General features: G+C 42.3%; 1 protein-coding gene across 31 annotated transcripts in view; it reads right to left on the bottom strand.

Moving 5' to 3' along the window:
* Positions 1 to 21,677, bottom strand: part of LOC135896969 (uncharacterized) — a 279,122-nt gene that overhangs the window by 232,221 nt on the left and 25,224 nt on the right. For 30 of the 31 annotated variants that reach the window (XM_070526193.1, XM_070526196.1, XM_070526195.1 and 27 more), the window contains 9 exons: positions 17,571 to 17,615; positions 17,151 to 17,201; positions 16,504 to 16,551; positions 12,426 to 12,470; positions 12,007 to 12,057; positions 11,360 to 11,407; positions 5,803 to 5,847; positions 5,378 to 5,428; positions 1,516 to 1,560 (listed from right to left, as the gene is read on the bottom strand). The exons of the other annotated variant lie outside the window; for it this stretch is intronic. In XM_070526193.1, the coding sequence (XP_070382294.1) occupies positions 1,516 to 1,560; positions 5,378 to 5,428; positions 5,803 to 5,847; positions 11,360 to 11,407; positions 12,007 to 12,057; positions 12,426 to 12,470; positions 16,504 to 16,551; positions 17,151 to 17,201; positions 17,571 to 17,615 (429 nt within the window). The remainder of the gene's footprint in view (positions 1 to 1,515; positions 1,561 to 5,377; positions 5,429 to 5,802; positions 5,848 to 11,359; positions 11,408 to 12,006; positions 12,058 to 12,425; positions 12,471 to 16,503; positions 16,552 to 17,150; positions 17,202 to 17,570; positions 17,616 to 21,677) is intronic. 31 annotated transcript variants of the gene reach the window in all.

The following is a 21,677-nucleotide window of genomic DNA, read 5'->3' as shown; positions in this document are numbered from 1 at the left end:
TATCGATGTGATAACTCTACTTATAATTGAAGGATTCGAAAAATTTCCTGCAGCACGAGATTCGTGCGACGACCTACTCTAATAGTGAGCGCATTTTATGGTTAGATAGAAAAGTATTTCACGGTCCGTTCAAGAAGAGACTACACAGATCAAAGTATTTTTTTTTTTCAATTTCTACTCACTTGCCGGAGAAACCACTGCACGATTAGGCGCTTCAAATGGCAGGCATTCTGTTGTGCTACAAAATATGATGTCGTTGTGAAAACGGTACACCACCGCGTTAACTAAATTAGGAACGTTGAGCTGCACCTGCTGTTGCCGCCATTGTTTATTTCTAGTTGGTTTAACCCAACCAGTCAGCGAATCAGGGGCCTCGAAGTCTGAACTTCTAAAAGGCAACCACGCAAAGTTTCTCGCGATGAACGAATTTTAAGCCTATTTTGTATACTATCTGTAACCAGAAGCCTAGCTGCATTGAAATAACATTTTTTCTACCACGACACAAAGCTTTCATACTGGAATGTTAAGGAATACACTGTGTTGGAGGCTACTAAATGCTGACATTATTTTAATGCAATTTAAAGCTGCCCTCAAAGCCTTCCGTGAATACTGTCTAAAAATAATGGCAATCACCAGACCAATGTGTGCTTTTTGCAGCTCACGTAATATTACTATGCAATTTTCAAAACTATTTGTAATCACATAGTTACGTAGTTTTCGTTTTTTACGAAAAATTAGTCACCAACGTTTAGCGTAACTAACGTTAAAATAGCTCTAAATCTGCCCTCTCTGCCAAATCGAGCACCGACAGGACTCCTTTCCCATTTTCACAACCCCTGTCACTGCAGGTCATCTTTCAGCGCATGCCGCATCAGGTCCGCCAATGGTATCTTCCCACACCTTGACCATTCATTTATAGTGCAGCCCTTTCTTGAGCGTACTAATTTCTTGAGTCACGAACTCCTCTTTCTCACGCTGCATCATTGGAATATGTTACCAAATGAAATCTTATCTGCTCTAAGTCATTGTGGATTCTTAGCAAAACTGAAATACCATTTGAACGTGCACACAAAGACATTTCGCCATTTCTTGGTGTTCCTTGCGCAAATGAGTTTGTTTCAGGTTAGCACCGCGTTCGTTGTGGTGAGTAAATGCTTTGGGGTTGTGTGTTTTTTGCATTGTTACCCGCAGTATCTGCTGGTATGTGTACATGCCTTAAACAAGCATTTTCCTTTGATGAAATAACCAAGTAATCTTGAATTTGTGTAACACCCATTTTATTGACTATTGGTGTCTTCAATGCTTAGAATGTGTTGTTGACATGCTTTTAAGTTTCTTATTCTTTTTTTCTTCGGTCTTTCTGCTTGTGCTGTTTTGGTTTTAACATGCATTATCTGGTTAAATGGGTGACTGTATCTATCACTGATTTAGTGTAACAGCCCTATGTAATGCCCACATGGGCCTTTATGGTATTTGAATAATAATAAAAAAAGATGTCTTCACATGTGTTCTTACCAGTGGCATGAACATTCCAATATTTTCATAGTCGGTGTCTTCTCTCTGTGAAACGAGGTAGATGCGGAGTTATGAATTGTATGATCAATGTGTAGGTGGTAAGTGTTGGAGGGTATTGTTTCTCTTATGTAAAAAGTATAATAAATGATAAATTGGGTTCATAGACACTCACGTAAATGTTTTCAGAACTGCGATTTACAACGATTTGTATTAGTAGGAAGCGCCAGAAATTCTTTGACTGTTTTATTTGTAGTCTGTATTTTGAATCTAAGCAATCCTGAATATGCGTAGCTGTTGTGCTACATATTGGACTTATGCAATCGTTACACAAGAGCATTTCGATCGCTATCGAGCCCGATTGGCATCATATTTCTTGATCACAATTGTACCACATTCCTAGCTTGGGAAAAGCAGTCAATCGCAATCGAAAAATTCTATTCCTGTTTAAGGTGCCCCATGTGAAACAGATATTAGGCGTCGACAATCCTTCCCTAATTTCATTTCGCAAATTACCTCATCCTCTGAAAATGCGCGATTACATGGTTTCTCCGGAAAAACGTTGTATAACTGTTTTGGATTCATTTTTATCCACTACGCTAAAAAATGCACCAGTGTTTCATTGGTGCCCTTTCCAATGAGTGACATGTGCAAAATGCATAGGAAGCGGAAATTTATATTCACATTGTACTATTGGTCGTCAGCCAAGGAACCTATATCGCCACGCCGAGGTTTAAAAATTGAACTCCGCAAATTTCCCTTTCGACCTTCACGTTTTTTGCCCATATTCTCTTTTGTTACTAAATATTATGGACTGTCATATTGCGTAAAAGCTAGAGAGCTTCATCTCCCGGCGTTGCAGACGTCATTGGAAGAGTGTGAAGAGACAGGCCTTTATTATGATAGAAAAGCGCTGAGAGGAAAATAACGTCCACCTGGTAGAATCAACACTTTGCGTAGCGTCGGGGAAGTCCTCGAAATAAAAAGTGTTTTTGAACTTGTTGCACACTCAGTCATTCATTTTTTTTTCATGAAAAGAAAGGTAAACAACTCAGCGGGACTTTGGTCGCATTGAGCTCGAAGATGTGGAGCATAGTGGCACCTGCGTAATCTTTCTTACCGCGAACCCACAGCCACGAGAATTTTTTTGAGCTGATGCAGTAGTAGTGAAGTGACTGGGGTTTCATGAACGAGTATACGGGCACCGCGGTCTCTGGCCCACCATCGCCTCTCTCCCCCACCGACCCTCTCTTCTATCCGCCGCGCCCTCTCCCCAGCTTCATCTCGCATAGCGAAAGCTGCGGGTAGCGTCCACACGCCCGAAGAAAGGATCGTCGACTGTTCGCCCCTGCTCACCGTTCGCATGACGCCGGCTAAAATCGAAGCTTGATGAAATGTTTCGTTAAACACGATGGCCCAGCCCCCGTCTCCTTCCAGAATACAGCTTGGACTCTCCTCACGTTAACACTATCGTCCTTTGTAGGTCGACCAATCGACAGCTCCTACCCAGGTTACGTCACGAGGAGCGAAGGAGACACAGCAAAAGCCCCGAGAGGAGCACGGGCATTTTTATGCGAAGCATATTACGAGGGCTCAACCCAGCTCCTCAGGCGCGGCGGTGACCATGAAATCACGTGACACCGTGACGTCACGACAGAGGAGAAGTGGCTTTGGCTCAACTCTTGCAAGACGGGCTGGGTGGGAATCGAACCAGGGTCTCCGGAGTGTGGGACGGAGACGCTACCACTGAGCCACGAGTACAACGCTTCAAAGCGGTACAAAAGCGCCTCTAGTGAATGCGGTTTTGCCTTAGAAACGCGCTGTTTCTAAGGCGTGCGTCTCTTGCTCAGGCGCACATTTCGTTGCCGCGCCGAACGCTGCTTTGCTCGACGCTCACCGCGTCCAATGCGGGGCGCGTAGTCGCTGCCCTGTAGCCCATTGTCTTACACCCCTTGGCGGGTCGACGGGAACGCTGTCGCGTTCCACTCTTGAAGGCGAAGAAGTAATGCATGAGAGAGAGAGAGAGAAACTTTTATTTATAAACGATTTACGTGCAGTGGTCGGAGACCCTTTAGTCCAAGGCCCCGCTGGCCTCGGCCGCCCGCTTGACCTGTGTTATGAAGGACTGTTGTCCCGCCAGGTCTGAGCTGGTTAGCTGTGCCTCCCATTGCTCCATTGTGTGGTGTGTTTTATCAAACGGGTGTGAATCACAATCCCAAGTAATGTGTTGTAGTGTTGGTATGCCTCCGCACCACGGGCAGTCGGGCCTGTAGCGAGTGGGGAACATGGCATTCTGTAGTTTAAGGTGGGGGAATACCCCAGTCTGAATTTTGCGCCAGCTGGCGGCTTCCTCTCCACAGAGTTGTGGATGAGGGGGAGGGTACTTTTTTCTGGTTGCACGCTGATGAGCGAGAATCTCCCGGGCATTCGTTGGATTGGGGTCATTACAGTGGCTACCTGGGACCGTCCCGGTCGAGTCGGCCCGGTTAATAATACCTCGGGCTAGCGAATCGGCCAGTTCGTTCCCCTCAAGGCCTGTATGACCTGGACATCATAGGATCCGGTGATGATGGGCAAATTTCGTCGGTATTATTGAGTGACATGTTTTGGTCACGTGGCCCTTGAGAAAAAGGCGACATGCTTCTTGTGAATCTGTTATTATGGTGACGCTCTTTTGCGTGCGTTCCGCGTGAGCGAGGGCCATTGCCACGGCGAAAGTTTCGGCAGCCGCGGGGGTACCTGCCCTAACGGAAGCCGTAAATTGTTGCCGTGCTTTCGTGTCGATTATTGCCACTGCGTACCTCCTGATGTTCATTTGGGCATCACTGGCGTTCGAGTGCACGTTCGAATACGCGGCTGCGTCTGTGTATATTGTGTTGTACGTGGGATTATTTTCATACATTGTTCTAATATGTTGTATACGTGCTTTGCGCCTTGCTTTATTGTATTCAGGGTGCATGTTTTTAGTAATGCATGAGTTGTTTCTTCGTCTAGCCGAACCAAATATAGCCAAGCAACAGCAGTTCACCAGGCTAAACAGTGGTTCAACAACTAAAATAAAGGCTAGTATGCTTCGCATCCTGGGCTTAACCTTACCTAAGCCACAGCCATTTTTTTTTATTTCTGGCTTCCCCGAGACTATACCCCAGCCATGGTCGCGAAGGATTCTCATTACGGCAAGTTGTACGCGACGCCCGTGCTCATTTAGGATATGTAAAAAAATGTCACACGTAATCTAGGGGTATTTATAGCATTTAGAAAAGTCGATAATTAGGCACAGGCACAGAAAAAACCATTCATTTATCATTGCTAACGCAACGTGTTGCGCGGAGCATCGTTGTCAAAGGTGGTAGTGTCCTAATTAAAGTGGTTGTCTGGGGCATTGTTGTACGCTTGTAAGTGAAATTTTGTGGCACTCATTAACCGATGTGTTCAGTTAACCCGCAGAGTAATGTCTTTGGTTTCGAAAAAGTAGTTTGGAAGCATTTTTGCGGGGACCTATGGTGCTGGCAGCGAGGCACAATCAATATTTTCAGGGAGCATAAACAAGCGTTTATGTTGTGCTTTTTCTGAGTCATCTTTCAATGCTACTAAACCCAGCCAGTGTTGCTTTGACAGACAAAGAACCCTATACCTCCTCTTGTAATCATGTTCTCTCTGGCGTGCCTTGCTTTATCCGAAAAACTGTAAGCGTCAAACGAGCGTAAGTTCTGAAGTTGATTAGCATGTTAAAACGTTATCCACGTAGTCACGTTTTTGTTTTACTGCATTGCACTTACGTTTTTAACGTGGCAACTCCAAATAAATACTGTTGCTGTGCTCGTACAATGATCGTGTCTTTTAAGCGTAAAATTTTACTTCTTACCGGTGCGTGTACTTCCGGAGCTGGTGGGTGTGTCCTTCCGGTAGGTTGTGTCTAGGGACGAAAAATAGGAGCCAATATGTTGCCGCTATCCTAATGTGTTATGACACGATGGTTATGTGACTCGAAATTCGATCTTATTTTTCATGCAACTGCCCTTGTCCGCATGCAATATTTGTATTTCATGTGTTGTATTTCATGATGCACTTCCGCGCTACAGTAATGTTTCAGCGAAGGCCTCGCCTAATTGTGATAAATATGGGATACTTAGATATGAGTTATAAATAACAATCATAGTAAACTAAATTATTTCTTCTATTTGGCGCTGTTTTGACATATTTAAGGTACAAAGAAGGGTCTATTAATTTCTCAACTTTCAAGTAAAGCACCAGAAATTCAAAATCGACGTTCATTCCCATTTTGCTTACCACTGGCGTTGGCATGTGGTTCCCTTCGCTCTCGATGTCGGCGTTCTGTGAGTTACGAAGCATAGACAACAATGTTTAACTATTGGGTAGAAACTCGCCGTTTCATAGCCTATGAGATTTATGTATTTTATGTGTGAACGGCTGCAACAACAACTTAGATATGTTTCGTCTGTGCAAATCGTCATACATTTTACATGTGCTGCCCGCGATCGCTCTTTCGCTTAGTGTGTCTTCTGTATCAGTGTTGCTCTACCCTGTCCATTCTAGAGCTTTGCTTTGTGCGGTGGGCAAAAGTCACCATGCAGACAAAGCATACGAAAACTTGGCTTTAGTTTATTTTCTTATTTTCGCACGTCATCGCACGGGTAATGCCAAGACGAGGGTTCGTGTCCCATTTGCGGACAGTTTTTATTTATTACTCCCTAGACCAGTAGATGTTATCAGAGCGACGTTGTTAGACGCTTTAAATGACGCTCAATATGTACGTATGCGCATACACATATGTACATAGTTTTGTTTTGCGGGGAACCTTTCACTGGAAAAAACAATAGTTATAGTTAGGTCACTTTCGATGTATGAACAGAACTGCTTCTGTGCTTTTCCAGCATTTGTTCATTTGAATATCAGTATTAATAATAACTGCGTTTCTGTGAAGGTACAGTATAATAATTGCAGTGTAAAACACACTGAACCATCATAGTCCTTGCTTTCTTTTTCATGCTTTTTTTTTACTTTGGCATTCTGAACGTGAGTCGCCTTGAGGAAGGGCTTTTGATGCATTGAGAGCAAGTTTTTGCCATTTTTCCTTTATTTCATTTTACCCCTTTTATGCGCATACGCATTACAGGGGGGAGTGGTACTTAACATGCAAAGAAAAATTTAGGGACACAGTTAAGACTAATGAAACAAACGCAATACAGAAGGGCAACTACCAGTGAAAAATAACGAGCCAAATACATGTTCAAGAAGAAGCAATTGATAAAGAAAATAAAGGGTAATCAGCAAAGAACAATCACAAGCGGAGCAACTTCTCCACAGAATACACCGCACTAAAACTCGATAACTGTCTGCAAAAATAAAAATAATAAAACGTTAAGGATCAGCATCAGAATATCGCAGGAGAGATGAACGAAATAAGTCGTGATCTGATATAAGTCGTGATCTAATACGGGCGGAAGGTGAGCCCACTCTGTCGATGTACGATGTAGAAAATAAGGCAAAAAGGGCATTTCCTTTAGAACTGATGACATTTACTTTGTAAGTATGGTCGATGCGGGATAAGCAACAAGATGGTTGCGAAATAGCAGCATGTTTCAATTTCTCAAGATGGCAAACTTTGTGAAAAAGGCTAAGGCGAGGTACTTCCCTACGGAGCTCAAGAGACTGCAATCATAGGGTTAGTTTCATTGAAGTTACGCTGATAGTAAGGCTGTAATTGGAAAGAATGAAACGCGCCGAATCATTGTGGACCTTCTCGAGTGAGGATGTTAAGTTCCTGAAACCGGGGTCCCAAACTGCAGAGCCATATTGTAATTTTGAACGTACTAATGTCTCACCCGCCGTGGTTGCTCAGTGGCTATGGTGTTAGGCTGCTGAGCACGAGGTCGCGGGATCGAATCCCGGCCACGGCGGCCGCATTTCGATGGGGGCGAAATGCGAAAACACCCGTGTACTTAGATTTAGGTGCACGTTAAAGAACCCCAGGTGGTCAAAATTTCCGGAGTCCCCCACTACCGCGTGCCTCATAATCAGAAAGTGGTTTTGGCACGTAAAACCCCATATATTATTATTATTATTAACGTACTAATGTCTCGTACATAGTTTAGCAGAAAGAGGTGCGTTAAAAAAATTTCGGCGCAGGTAGCCAAGCGTGCGATACTGTAGTTTATTATATAATTGATATGATGCTTCCAGCTAAGATCGTTTGTTACACGGACACCTAAGTACTTGTAAAAGGTAACGGGATCTAAACGAATACTATTTAATTCATAGAAAGGAGGGGTGTCGTGATTAGTGCGTGGTACTGGCATAACATTACATTTTTTAACATATAAATGTATGGCTCATGTATTACACCATTTAACTATACTGTTCAGGTCAATTTGTAAAGACGAAACATGGGTAGGCTTAGCTATTTCACGATAAACAATGCACTCCTCGGCGAATAAGTGGTTGGGGGAAGCCACGAAGCTAGGAAGGTCATTATCATCAACTAAGAAGAAAAGAGCGCCCTAGACGGACCTCTGTGGCACACCTTAGGGAACAAAGGTTTACGAAAAATTATTATCATTAGCGAACACGACCTTCGACCATTCCTTCAAAAAATTCAATCCAACTCAGAGGTTTATGTCAGTATTTGGGTACCTGAGTTTACGAAGCACAAGTTCGGAAATAATTTTACGGAATACTTTAGTAAAATCTTGGAAAATGCAATCAGCTCAAGAAATATTGTCGATAAAAGCTAGCCTGGAACGAGTAAAAGTCAATAGCTGAATTTCGCAAGTGTACGACATCCTAAACCATGTTTTGCGAAAAAAAAAGTAAAGAGTTGTTCGAATCGAGGAAGCTTGAAAGGTGTGAGCAGGAGACATATTGAAGAATTTTGCAAAGTATGCTGGTAAGAGAAATAGGGCAATAATGATTGGGTGATTGCTTAATGCCTGACTTATGAAGTAGAGTCACCTTCGCCTGCTTCCAATGCTCGCGAAGAATACTAGTATTTAATGATTATTAGAATATTTTAGTAAGAAAAATACAGGAATACACCTTTCCTTCTTTGTGGAAAATTGCATTTGTACCATCAACACCAGAAGAACATAAAAGTTTCGGTGTGTCAATGATATTTAAAAGTGCTGCCACATCTATTATTATTGGCTGCAGACAGACGGAATCGTAGAAATGATGTGATGGTAATGAAATATTGCTGGTGCAGGAGAAATTCAGGCCAAACCCATAATTCAAAATGGATGCGCACTCTTTTCGAAGCACAGGTAAGCCATTGTGGTCAACGAAAGAGATCTCGTTGTCGCTGTAGGTATTAGCTACGATGTTGCGAAATTTCCGAGGAGTAGTAGTAAGCATAAAAGGTAGCCTACATGTTTGACTAGATAGTGTGTGCATGCCAACGCTGCTCAGTTTGCCGCAATTTGGCTGTCCGAAATAAGCGCTTTTTCCTGTTAGAAAGCAGACCTAAATATGAGTTAAACCATGCGGTGCTTGTATTTGTTGGTATTATTTTGGGGGGAATGTAGGCTTTTGTAAGATTCAACAGTAGCTCTGCGAGCAGATCCCAGTTCTGCTGGTCAGAACGATATTCAAAATGATGAAGGTAGTTAACAAGAAAAATCGAAAGTTCACTGTTGATCCTTTCAAAGTTTCCCTTGTTGTAGTCAAAGATAACCGTTCGCTTTTTCGCAGATGGGATTGTAATGAAGCATAGATCACATTGAAGTTAAAGAGTGATCGCTGAATCCAGGTGTCAACTTTATCGTGCCTACCGTATCGGGGTTAGTGGCTGGAATTAGGTCAAGAAGCTTTGCAGAACTGCCGACAACACGTGTTGGACAATTAAGGATTTTCGTAAAATTGATAAGAGAGCAAGTACCTTGGAAAGCTTGGCAAAGAGAAGAATACGGCGTACATAAGAATGGTGCCGATTTCCAGTGTATTGTCGGGTAGCTAAGGTCACCTAGAAGAGTTACTATGGATGATGAGTATCGAATCAGGGCCGAAGTAATTACGTCATGGAATTTATTGACCAACGAAATGTCTGCATGAGGCGGACGGTAATGCACACCAATATTGTTTGTGTTTTTTGTTTTTTGTTTGTTCAAGGATACACCGCACCAGGCAGATTCGACATTAGATAGTATATTAACGCGGAAAAATGTCAGCCTGCCAGAAACATCGAGCAATGTCCCTCCCCCTTATCTCTCATCCCTGTCACAACAATAGACAATGAAAGGCTTGGTATGGATAAACATTTCGCCGTCGCATAATACACGAGCATTTAAATATGTCTGGATAAATGCTACCAGGTCCGCATCGCACGTGTTGTTAGGTGCGCTGATGTCATCTCTTTTGCTTAAAGCACTCCGAAGATTAGTGTACAGGACAGATACAGGGCGTTGGTAGTCACTACCCCACCCTAATTAAGAAACCTGACCCGTGGCACTTGAACCAAAACGGTTGCCCACCGCGCTTCCACCAGTGCTTTCGCATACATCAGGCGGCGCCCATTCTTTTGAGTCGTGAGACGCGCTATGGGGAAGAAAACGATGATGTGGTCAGAGAAGTTCGCGAACACTGTCTGTGTTGACGTCATACGCATATCACGTTTGTTCCTTTGACATCGACTGTTCGTTTCGTTCTTTTGTTATCAAAATTAACAACTATTGTAAGAAGAAAGTAAAATGGGCCTTAACCTTCTCTTTTTTGCCTACACATGAGACTTCGTGGAGAGGTTCGCTCATCCAGACTAAAAAGCGGAAATTATAGGGAGGAGTGTACAGAACTAGGCTGCCTGGTACACGGTTTGAAGCGAATCCACGATCTCTATTGACAGGGCAAAAAGAAATCGACAGAGTGCTAAAATTGTGTATTTCAAAGGCATTCACTGAGGCTACTAGTGTTGCTTCACGGGGCAAAGTTTCAGCTTTTCAAAGAACATTGCCTGTCATTTGCAATCTTCGCACAAAAAAACCGCCCTGAACGAAGGCGTCATAAAAGATTCCTTCCTACTTAATCTATGACATGGACCTCATAGGAACCTTCGAGGAAACAGTTACCAACTGTTCAGGAAAACTCACACCATCTGTCCCCTGCTCAGTGGCATCTCTGAGAAACAGGTCCATGCCTCAAATACAAGACCGAAAGTTGAAACTTCTGAATACACCTATGCAATCGTCCCTTCTGCACCTAAATGCTTCGCGATCCTATTATTGTCAATGGGAACAGACCGCCTCGTAAAGTCAACTCAAGAATATAATCAGCATCAAGAGATTCGACAGCAAAAGTCCTCTTTGCTGACTAAGTGAGGTCAACAATCTCAAAATATTTATGGAAGGTTCAATAGTTTATCAACCCGATTTGCACATATTTTCAATCTTACAGCGGTAGCAGTGAGAGGCCGGTCGTCACTGACAAGCCAGGAGCGAAAAATTCGCTTTCATAAAAGCAAAAGACATCGGCTTTACCCGCAATCATTCAGTGTAAAGAATTAGGTGGTCTGCATAACGATACCTTTATTGGTTCCGTGCTGAGGTTGCAGACATTAAGCATGAGTGTTGTAGTTCGTGGGGCTGCCTGCAACTGCGTTTCCATACAGCTGACCGTCTGCTCGTATATTTTATCTGGTATGTGTGCGTTTGCTTTCATGCACTTAAGGTTTGTTACGTGTCTACTCGTGGTTTCCATTAAGAGTGCCCAAGTAAATATTAAATTTTCCGCATTGATGTGGGTATTAATATACCCATTAACACTTTTATTAACTTACGAAATGACCTGCAAGAAAACTAAAGAACAAAGATAAAAATTATGATTCAAATTCTGGACTTACCCCCGGCTTCGGTCTTCCGGGTTTATGAACAAATGACCCATTTCGTGGCTGTCAAAATGAATAGCAGATGTGTGTATTCGGTACATTAAAGTCTGTGCCATGCCAACCACTTTCTTTTCTAATTTGCATATGCTCTTGCATCGATACTATATATAAGGCATTTCTTGCGGTTGCCACTGCACAGATTGTGTCAAGCCTCTTGTATTAGTTACGTGTTTTCGCTTAGGTAAAATGAGAGGGCCAGACTTGAATATAGGCAGAATGCCCATGTTTTCATACAGGAGGAAGCAAAAAAGGATTATCTTCTGAGGAGCAAACATGTGCACTCCTCTTAGATATTTATTAGCTGTGTAGTGTAATCCAAAAAGCAGCAGAATGTTCTAATACAATAATAAAGACCTACAATCCTTCCATTAGTTTCAGCCGCTTTCATCTGTCTTATAGTTCCTCTGAGATCCGAACTATTTTAAGCGGCAAATGAGCGTACTTCCTGAAGTTGATTACCGTATATCAAAACATTATCCAGGTAGTCACGTTTTTGTTCTGCTGCGTGGAACCTATTTTTTTAACGCGGCAGCTCTAAACAAAAATAATTCTTTTGCTCGTAAAATGATCGTGTGATTTAAGCGTGAACTGTTACTTCTTACCGGTGCGTGTACATCCGGAGCTGGTGGGTGTGTCCTTCCGGTAGGTTGTGTCTAGGGACGAAAAATACAGCCAAATATGTCGCTGCTATTCTGATTTGTTATGATACTATGTTTCTGTGCGCGAAATTCAATGTTATTTTTCATTCAACCCCCCTTGTCCGCATGCAATATTTGTATTTTATGAGGCAGGTGCGCGCTACAATATTTTGCGATTGTTTTTGCGAAGGCGTCGCCTATTTGTGGAAAGCATGGGAGACTTGGATACGAATTATAGATAGCGCTCATTATTACTTAATATATTTCGTTTCTTTAGCCATCTTTTGATAGAATTAAAGTACAAAAAGGGATCTATTACTTTCTGAACTTTTAAGTAATTGCACCAGTAATTTAAAATCGACGATCGTTCCCATTTTGCTTACCACTGGCGTTGGCATTTCATTCCCTTCGCTCTCGATGTCGGCGTTCTGTGAGTTATGAAATACAGACAAGAATGTTTCACGTTTGGGTAAAAGCTTCTCGTTTCATAGTCAATGAGATTGGTGCATTTTATGTGTGAGCTGCTAACACAACGACGTGTTCTGTGACATCAGCATTCGAGCAAAGCGTCACGTTCATGCACATGTTAAAGTCTACGGTCGTACTGATGATACGACTATCACTGACTTTTTAGAAACGTCGCTTAGCGAATGTGAGATGATATCAAGGCTTGAGTCGGTTGAGCAGCATTGGAACCATTTTAAGAATATTGTCCAGTACTGTTTAGATAACTACGTACCTACTCGTACTAAAAAAAACAAAACGGAGAAACCCATGGATAAGCCGAAAAATAATTCAGATGAAGCGCAGAATAAAAAGATTGCGCAAAAATAAAAGGTTCCCGATGGAGATATCGCGTGCAAAAGAAAACTTGAAGGCAGAGATGGCGCAGTCTAAAAAACATTTTTTTAATAAAACCCTCACTAACTTTCTGAAGAGCTCTCCACGAAAGTTCTGGTTGTTTTTTAAGGAAACGAATGAAGGAATTGAACAGGTTGTAGAAGGAACGGGAGTAATTACGGAAAAGCCCGATATAGCTGACAGGTTCAATGGATATTTCCAGTCAGTGTTCTGTACGGAACAGGATGACCACAAAGAATATGAATCGGCTCCTACATTACCACTTCAAGCAGGTAATATTACTGTTAACCGAGAAGGCATATTTGATCAGCTGCTCCTTCTGGACACGAAAAAGTCATGTGGGCCTGACGGTATACCGAATGAATTTCTGCGACGATTCGCGGAGTGGTTGTCGTATTACCTAGTAATTATATTTCAGAAGTCTTTAAGATGCCACTCGCTACCTCAAGATTGGCGTAGAGCAATTGTGGTCCCAATTTTCAAGGGCGGCAATAGAACAATGTTGAGCAATTATAGGCCTGTGTCACTCACATAGGTGTGTTGTAAAATATTTGAACATATATTGGCAAAATACATCAGACAATTTCTGGAACAAAATGACTTATTATGTCCGTTTCAGCATGGATTCCGCAGTGGCCTTTCAACTGTAACGCAGTTGATCGAAACGATTCATGATTTCTGTGTTGCTATAGATGCGTGTGTTCAAGTCGATGTTATATGCATAGATTTTGCGAAGGCTTTTGACAAAGTTTCACACTGTAAACTGCTCTTCAAGCTTCGCAATGTCGGTCTTAGTGAGGATGTTCTCGATTGCATAGGAGCGTATTTAACTGATCGCCAACAAGCAGTCAGAGTGGCAGATACCATTTCACGAAATCGTGAGGTGTATTCGGGCGTGCCGCAGGGTTCCGTACTAGGGCCACTACTTTTTCTGCTATACATTGATGATATCTCAGCGGTTGTCCAATCACCTGTAAAAATTAAGCTTTTCGCAGATGACTGCCTAATTTATTGTCCGGTAACATGCAGGGAAGATCAATTTAAACTCAACCAGTGCCTTCAAAACTTAAGCTCATGGTGTCAAAAGTGGGGTATGGAAATTAATTTTAAAGAAACCACTTACACACACATAACAAAAAGAAAGGAAGTGATCTCGTTCACATATAATATTGCTGATAATATACTGGTAAAAGTATGTAGCTTCAAATATTTGGGTATAACCATAACAGATAAATTGAACTGGCGCCCTCATGTTGAACATATTTGTCAATCAACCTACAGGAAGTTGCGCTACTTGCAAAGGAAATTACGCCAGGCGACGAAAGAAGTCAAGTTGATTGCATACAAGACATATATCCGTCCGAGCCTAGAATACGCTGGTGCTGTGTGGAGCCCCCATCAAAAGGTTTTAAAACATAAACTAGAACGAATTCAAAGAATGTCAGTTCGCTTTATCTGCTCTAAATATCGACGACGTGACTCGGTAACTGAAATGTTAAAAATATGTAACTTGGAACCACTGGAATCAAGAAGGCAGAAGCAGCGATTGAAATTGCTTTTTCAAATACTACACGCAGATGTGAAAATAATAATAATATAATAATATTTGGGGTTTTACGTGCCAAAACCACTTTCTGATTATGAGGCACGCCGTAGATGTGAAAATAAACAGGGATGATTATCTGACGCTCTTTCACAAAAGGTTACCACGAACAACACGCAGTACATTCGTGCAACCAATAATAGCTCGAACAGACTTATTCCGCTTTTCTTTCTTTCCTGACGCTATTAAAATGTGGAATGAATTACCGAATGATGTGGTACAAAAAAAATGCTATAAGTGATTTCGAGGTTGGCCTTGATAAGTATTTCGCTCACACTGTATAGCTGATATTTGTTCCTTGCATGTAGCTGTGTGTGCTTTTTTTTTCTACAAATGTCCTCAAATGTTCTCTTACAAATCTCCAATGTTTGTTCTATGTTCTATGTACAATGCAATTACTGACCCTCCCTGTAACGACCCTCAAGTGAGGGTTAACAGTATGACTAAATAAATAAATACAACAACATCGATAAATGTCGTTAATGTAAATCTTCATACACTTTATATATGCTGGCATGATAGCTTTTTTGCTTAGTGTGACTTCTGTTTCAGTGCCACTCTACTCGCTCCACTATAAACTTTTCCTTTGTACAGTGGGTAAAAGTCACTATTTAGGAAAAGCATTCGACAATTTGAGTTTGGGTAATTTTTTTGTTTTGTGAGTCACCACACGCGTAATGACAAGACGACGGATGAGACGCGCTATGGGCAAGACAACGATGATGTGGTCCGAGAAGTTCGCGAACACTGTCTGTGTTGACGTCATAAGCATATCACGTTTGTTCCTTTGACATCGACTATTCGTTTCGTTCTTTTGTTATCAAAATTAACAACTATTGTAACAAGAAAGTAAAATGGCCTTAACCTTCTCTTTTTTGCTTACACGTGAGACTTCGTGGAGAGGTTCGCTCATCCAGACTAAAAAGCGGAAATTATAGGGAGGAGTGTACAGAACTAGGCTGGCTGGTACACAGTTTGAAGCGAATCCTCGATCTCTATTGACAGGGCAAAAAGAAATCGACAGAGTGCAAAAATTGTGTATTTCGAAGGCATTCACTGAGGCTACTAGTGTTGCTTCACGGGGCAAAGTTTCAGCTTTTCAAAGAACATTGCCTGTCATTTGCAATCTTCGCACAAAAAAACGCCCTCAACGAAGGCGTCATAAAAGATTCCTTCCTACTTAATCTATGACATGGACCTCATACGAACCTTCGAGGAAACAGTAACCAACTGTTCAGGAAAACTCACACCATCTGTCCCCTGCTCAGTGGCATCTCTGAGAAACAGGTCCATGCCTCAAATACAAGACCGAAAGTTGAAACTTCTGAATACACCTATGCAATCGTCCCTTCTGCACCTAAATGCTTCGCGATCCTATTATTGTCAATGGGAACAGACCGCCTCGTAAAGTCAACTCAAGAATATAATCAGCATCAAGAGATTCGACAGCAAAAGTCCCCTTTGCTGACTAAGTGAGGTCAACAATCTCAAAATAATTATGGAAGGTTCAATAGTTTATCAACCCGATTTGCAAATATTTTCAATCTTACAGCGGTAGCAGTGACAGGCCGGTCGTCACTGACAAGCCAGGAGCGAAAAATTCGCTTTCATAAAAGCAAAAGACATCGGCTTTACCCGCAATCATTCAGTGTAAAGAATTAGGTGGTCTGCATAACGATACCTTTATTGGTTCCGTGCTGAGGTTGCAGACATTAAGCATGAGTGTTGTAATTCGTGGGGCTGCCTGCAACTGCGTTTCCATACAGCTGACCGTCTGCTCGTATATTTTATCTGGTATGTGTGCGTTTGCTTTCATGCACTTAAGGTTTGTTACGTGTCTACTCGCGATTTCCATTAAGAGTGCCCAAGTAAATATTAAATTTTTCGCATTGATGTGGGTAATAATATAACGATGAACACTTTTAATAACTTACGAAATGGCCTGCAAGAAAACTAAAGAACAAAGATAAAAATTATGATTCAAATTCTGGACTTACCCCCGGCTTCGGTCTTCCGGGTTTATGAACAAATGACCCATTTCGTGGCTGTCAAAATGAATAGCAGATGTGTGTATTCGGTACATTAAAGTCTGTGCCATGCCAACCGCTTTCTTTTCTAATTTGCATATGCTCTTGCATCGATACTATATATAAGGCATATTTTGCGGTTGCCACTGCACAGATTGTGTCAAGCCTCTTGTATTAGTTACCTGTTTTCGCTTAGGTAAAATGAGATGGCCAGACTTGAATATAGGCTGAATGCCCATGTTTTCATACAGGAGGAAGCAAGAAAGGATTATCTTCTGAGGAGCAAACAAGTGCACTCCTCTTACATATTTCTTAGCTGTGTAGTGTAATCCAAAAAGCATCAGAATGTTCTAATACAATAATAAAGACCTACAATCCTTCCATTAGTTTCAGCCGCTTTCAGCTGTCTTATAGTTCCTCTTAGATCAGAACTATTGTAAGCGGCAAATGAGCGTAATTCCTGAAGTTGATTACCGTATATCAAAACATTATCCAGGTAGTCACGTTTTTGTTCTGCTGCGTGTCACTTATTTTTTTAACGCGGCAGCTCTAAACAAAAATAATTGTTTTGCTCGTAAAATGATCGTGTGATTTAAGCGTGAACTGTTACTTCTTACCGGTGCGTGTACATCCGGAGCTGGTGGGTGTGTCCTTCCGGTAGGTTGTGTCTAGGGACGAAAAATACAGCCCAATATGTCGCCGCTATTCTGATGTGTTATAATACCATGTTTATGTGACGCGAAATTCGATCTTATTTTTCATTCAACCCCCCTTGTCCGCATGCAATATTTGTATCTTATGAGGCGGTTGCGCGTTACAATATTTTAAGATTGTTTCTGAGAAGGCGTCGCCTAATTGTGGAAAGCATGGGATACTTGGATACGAATTATAGATAACACTCATTATTATTTAATATATTTCGTTTGTTTAGCGCTCTTTTGATAGAATTAAAGTATAATAAGGGATCTATTACTTTCCAAAATTTAAAGTAATTGTACCAGTAATTTAAAATCGACGATCGTTCCCATTTTGCATACCACTGGCGTTGGCATTTCGTTCCCTTCGCTCTCGATGTCGGCGTTCTGTGAGTTATGAAACATAGACAAGAATGTTTAACTATTGGGTGAAATCTCGCAGTTTCATTGTCTATGAGATTCATGTATTTTATATGAGAAATGCTAATACAACAACATCGATAAATTTCGTTTATGCAAATCATCATACACTTTATATATGCTGGCGCGATAGCTTTTTTGCTCAGTGTGTCTTCTGTTTCAGTGTCACTCTATTCTGTCCAATATAAAATCTTATTTTGTGCGGTGGGGAAAAGTCAGTATTTAGGAAAGGCATTCGAAAACTTGAGTTCGGTTAGTTTTCTGTTTCGTGTGTCACCACACGCGTAATGACAAGACGAGGGATCGTTTATCCCCTTGTGCCAGTTGGTTACTTTTTTACTCCCTACACCAGCAGATCTTAAAAGAACGGTGTTGTTGGACGCTTCAAATGACGCTCAATGTGCTTGCAACTCTACTCTCACAAAATATCCGTCGTTCCCCAATTTGGCCTGATGCCTCGCACCCTAGTAGTGTAGTAGTGTACTTCAAAAAAAAAAAAGAAACCAACCACTAATATCTAATCGTCATATAAATGCATTCTCTCTTTTCTCTCTCTTGCCTCTCTTCTCACGTAAAATGCAACGTTGAGGATATCTTCAACCACATCTTAAATTGAAAAGCAGTGTCGACATAAGAGCAACACTTGAATATTGCAGTACCAGCCGGGCGCATCCACATTTATCCGCTGATCAACCAAGGGACCCATATACACGTTAAATTATAAATGCTGTATATAGTTGGGCACACCATAAAGGACGCAGGCATTAGCTAAGACAGACTTAATATATCGATATGTTTTGATGTTCATCCTAGTCCTTAGCGCTGCACACAAATAAATATGCACGACGAAGTAACCGATGTGTTTCATTTATTTTAAAAATCGAACGCCTTGCATTTCGTTTCAAAAATAATTCTTTGTGAACATATGCTTTACTGTCGGCAATCGTGCTGCCCCATCAATAACTGCGGCAAACGAACGCCATTTCATTTCAAAGAGTCGCTGACTTCATTCCTCGTAAGCGAGTTATGAGGAGCTTTTACGTGATTTATAAAGAATTTTCGCATTCACACAGTATTTGTTCCAGCATTTCGGCACTCTCAAGCAGATCGTGCTTGCTGTCCTAATGGGAAGTGAATCATTGTCGTAAAGCCACCGGACGCCAGTGACATTCTGTAGATGTTTGTACGCACACAAGTGTTCTTTTTTTCATATGCCTTGCTGAGAGAGCGTGTAAAATCCTCGCGAAATGTGGCGGGGCCCTCAGTAAAGAGGCCGTTTATTATACCGCTACCCTACAGAGTGATGTGAAATTACCATTAGGATGTAAAATGTTGACTTATGTACTTAGTATTGTTTTCCGGTAAACCTTTCATTTGAAAATTACCGTAGTTATAATTAGGTCACATTTTATGCATGGACACAATTGCTTCTGTGCTTTTCCACCAATTCATTTGAATATGAGTATTAGTATTAATTGCATTTCTGCGAAGCGCCTGTATAGTAGTTGCAGTGTAAAACATACTGAACCATCTTAGTCTTTACTTTCTTTTCTCAGATTCTTTTTTACTTTGCCATTGTGAACAGTGTATCGCCTTGTTGAAGGGGTTTTGATGCCTTGAGAGCCAGGTTTTGTCATTTTTCATTTCGTTTCTGTTACTCTCAAGCGCATGCGCATTACAGCGGGGAGTGGTACATACCATACACAGTACAATATACGAACACAATTACTTGGACTAATGAAACAAAAGGCAACACAGAAAGCCAGTTACCATAGATAGCCATTACCATATTTTATTAGAAAGACTAGAGGAATACGTCTTTGCTGCTATGACGAATCGCATTTACACAGCCAGCACCAGAGGAACATGAGTTTCAGTATGTCAATGAGCTTCAGAATTCCGGCCACATCGATTGGCTGCATACTTACAAAGTCTGAGAAAGGATATGGTGCCAATGAAATATTGCTTGTGGATCAGAAATTCAGATTAAACCCATGATTTAAAGTGGATGAGCACTTATTCCTAGGCACAGGTAGGCCATTCTTGTCAACTAAAGAGATCTCGTTGTCGTTGTGGGTGTTGGTCACGATGTTCCTAAATTTCTGGGAATTACAGATAAGCAGGGTAGGGGTTAGGTTTTTTATGATATAAGATTTTGCAGAAACGACAGCTTCAGTGTAGATGCTACACGCCATAGTGCATGCATACCAAAGCTCCTAAGTTTGCCGCAATTTCGCACTACGAAATAAGTAATTTTTCCTGTTAGAAAGCTGGTTTAAGTATGAGTTAAACCATGGCGTGTTTTATTATTTCTTGGAGAGTGTAGGCTTTTGTAAGATTTAAAATTAGGTTTGCAACAGGTCCCACTTCTCCTGGACAGACCGATATTCAAAACCATGAAGGTAGTTAACAAGAAAAAGCGAAAGTTCAGTGTTGATCCTGTCAAGGCCTGTATTGTTGTAGACAAACATAGGCTTCGTTTCTTTTGTTTTTTTTACCTGGGGATCTAATGAAGCATAGATCACATTGAAGTAAAGAGGGATCACTGAGTCCAGGCGTGAACATTATCGTGGCTACCGTATCGGGGTTAGTTGTCGGAATCAGGTTAAGAAGGTTTGCAGAACTGCCGACAACGCGTGCTGGAGCATTAACGATTTGACTAAAAATGGCTGTGGCTTAGGTAAGGTTAAGCCCAGGATGCGAAGCATACTAGCCTTTATTTTAGTTGTTGAACCACTGTTTAGCCTGGTGAACTGCTGTTGCTTGGCTATATTTGGTTCGGCTAGACGAAGAAACAACTCATGCATTACTTCTTCGCCTTCAAGAGTGGAACGCGACAGCGTTCCCGTCGACCCGCCAAGGGGTGTAAGACAATGGGCTACAGGGCAGCGACTACGCGCCCCGCATTGGACGCGGTGAGCGTCGAGCAAAGCAGCGTTCGGCGCGGCAACGAAATGTGCGCCTGAGCAAGAGACGCACGCCTTAGAAACAGCGCGTTTCTAAGGCAACACCGCATTCACTAGAGGCGCTTTTGTACCGCTTTGAAGCGTTGTACTCGTGGCTCAGTGGTAGCGTCTCCGTCCCACACTCCGGAGACCCTGGTTCGATTCCCACCCAGCCCGTCTTGCAAGAGTTGAGCCAAAGCCACTTCTCCTCTGTCGTGACGTCACGGTGTCACGTGATTTCATGGTCACCGCCGCGCCTGAGGAGCTGGGTTGAGCCCTCGTAATATGCTTCGCATAAAAATTGAAAAGAGAGCAAGTATCAAGAAACGCTTCGCAAAGCGGAGAATACGGTGTGCATCAAGATGATGCCGATATGCAGTTTATTTCCTGACAGTTACAGTCGCCTAGAAGAGTTACTGGAGATGACGCCTATCGAATCCGGACGGAGTTATCTGCGTCATGGACTTTAGTGAGCAATGAAATGTCTGAATGAGGGGGACGGTATCACACGCCGATTATGTGTTTTATTGTTTATGTGTTTTATGTGTTATGTGTTTATTTTTGGCAGTGGCAGTTGCGGCGGACTGAACAGCGTCTAATTCTCCTGCAATCTGTTCCCAGGCTGATTTCTGCGTGCTTCGTGGCTATCTTCACGTGCGGCCATATCAACTGCGCAGCGCCACCTACTGGGGCTCGTCCCGACCGGCTGCGCCTGCGTAGACTGCTCCCTGGACAAACTATAAGAACCGCTGCAAGGCACCAGTCTTCATTTGGCAGTGGCAGTTGCGGCGGACTGAACAGCGTCTAATTCTCCTGCAATCTGTTCCCAGGCTGATTTCTGCGTGCTTCGTGGCTATCTTCACGTGCGGCCATATCAACTGCGCAGCGCCACCTACTGGGGCTCGTCCCGACCGGCTGCGCCTGCGTAGACTGCTCCCTGGACAAACTATAAGAACCGCTGCAAGGCACCAGTCTTCATTTGGCAGTGGCAGTTGCGGCGGACTGAACAGCGTCTAATTCTCCTGCAATCTGTTCCCAGGTTGGTTATACGATCTTTGTACAAGACTTTGTAACGTTTTATTCT

Source organism: Dermacentor albipictus, chromosome 9 (assembly GCF_038994185.2).
Source record: "Dermacentor albipictus isolate Rhodes 1998 colony chromosome 9, USDA_Dalb.pri_finalv2, whole genome shotgun sequence".
Classification (NCBI taxonomy): domain Eukaryota; kingdom Metazoa; phylum Arthropoda; class Arachnida; order Ixodida; family Ixodidae; genus Dermacentor; species Dermacentor albipictus.
Note: the sequence above shows the minus strand (reverse complement) of the source record. Positions and strands in the feature narration are given on the sequence as shown.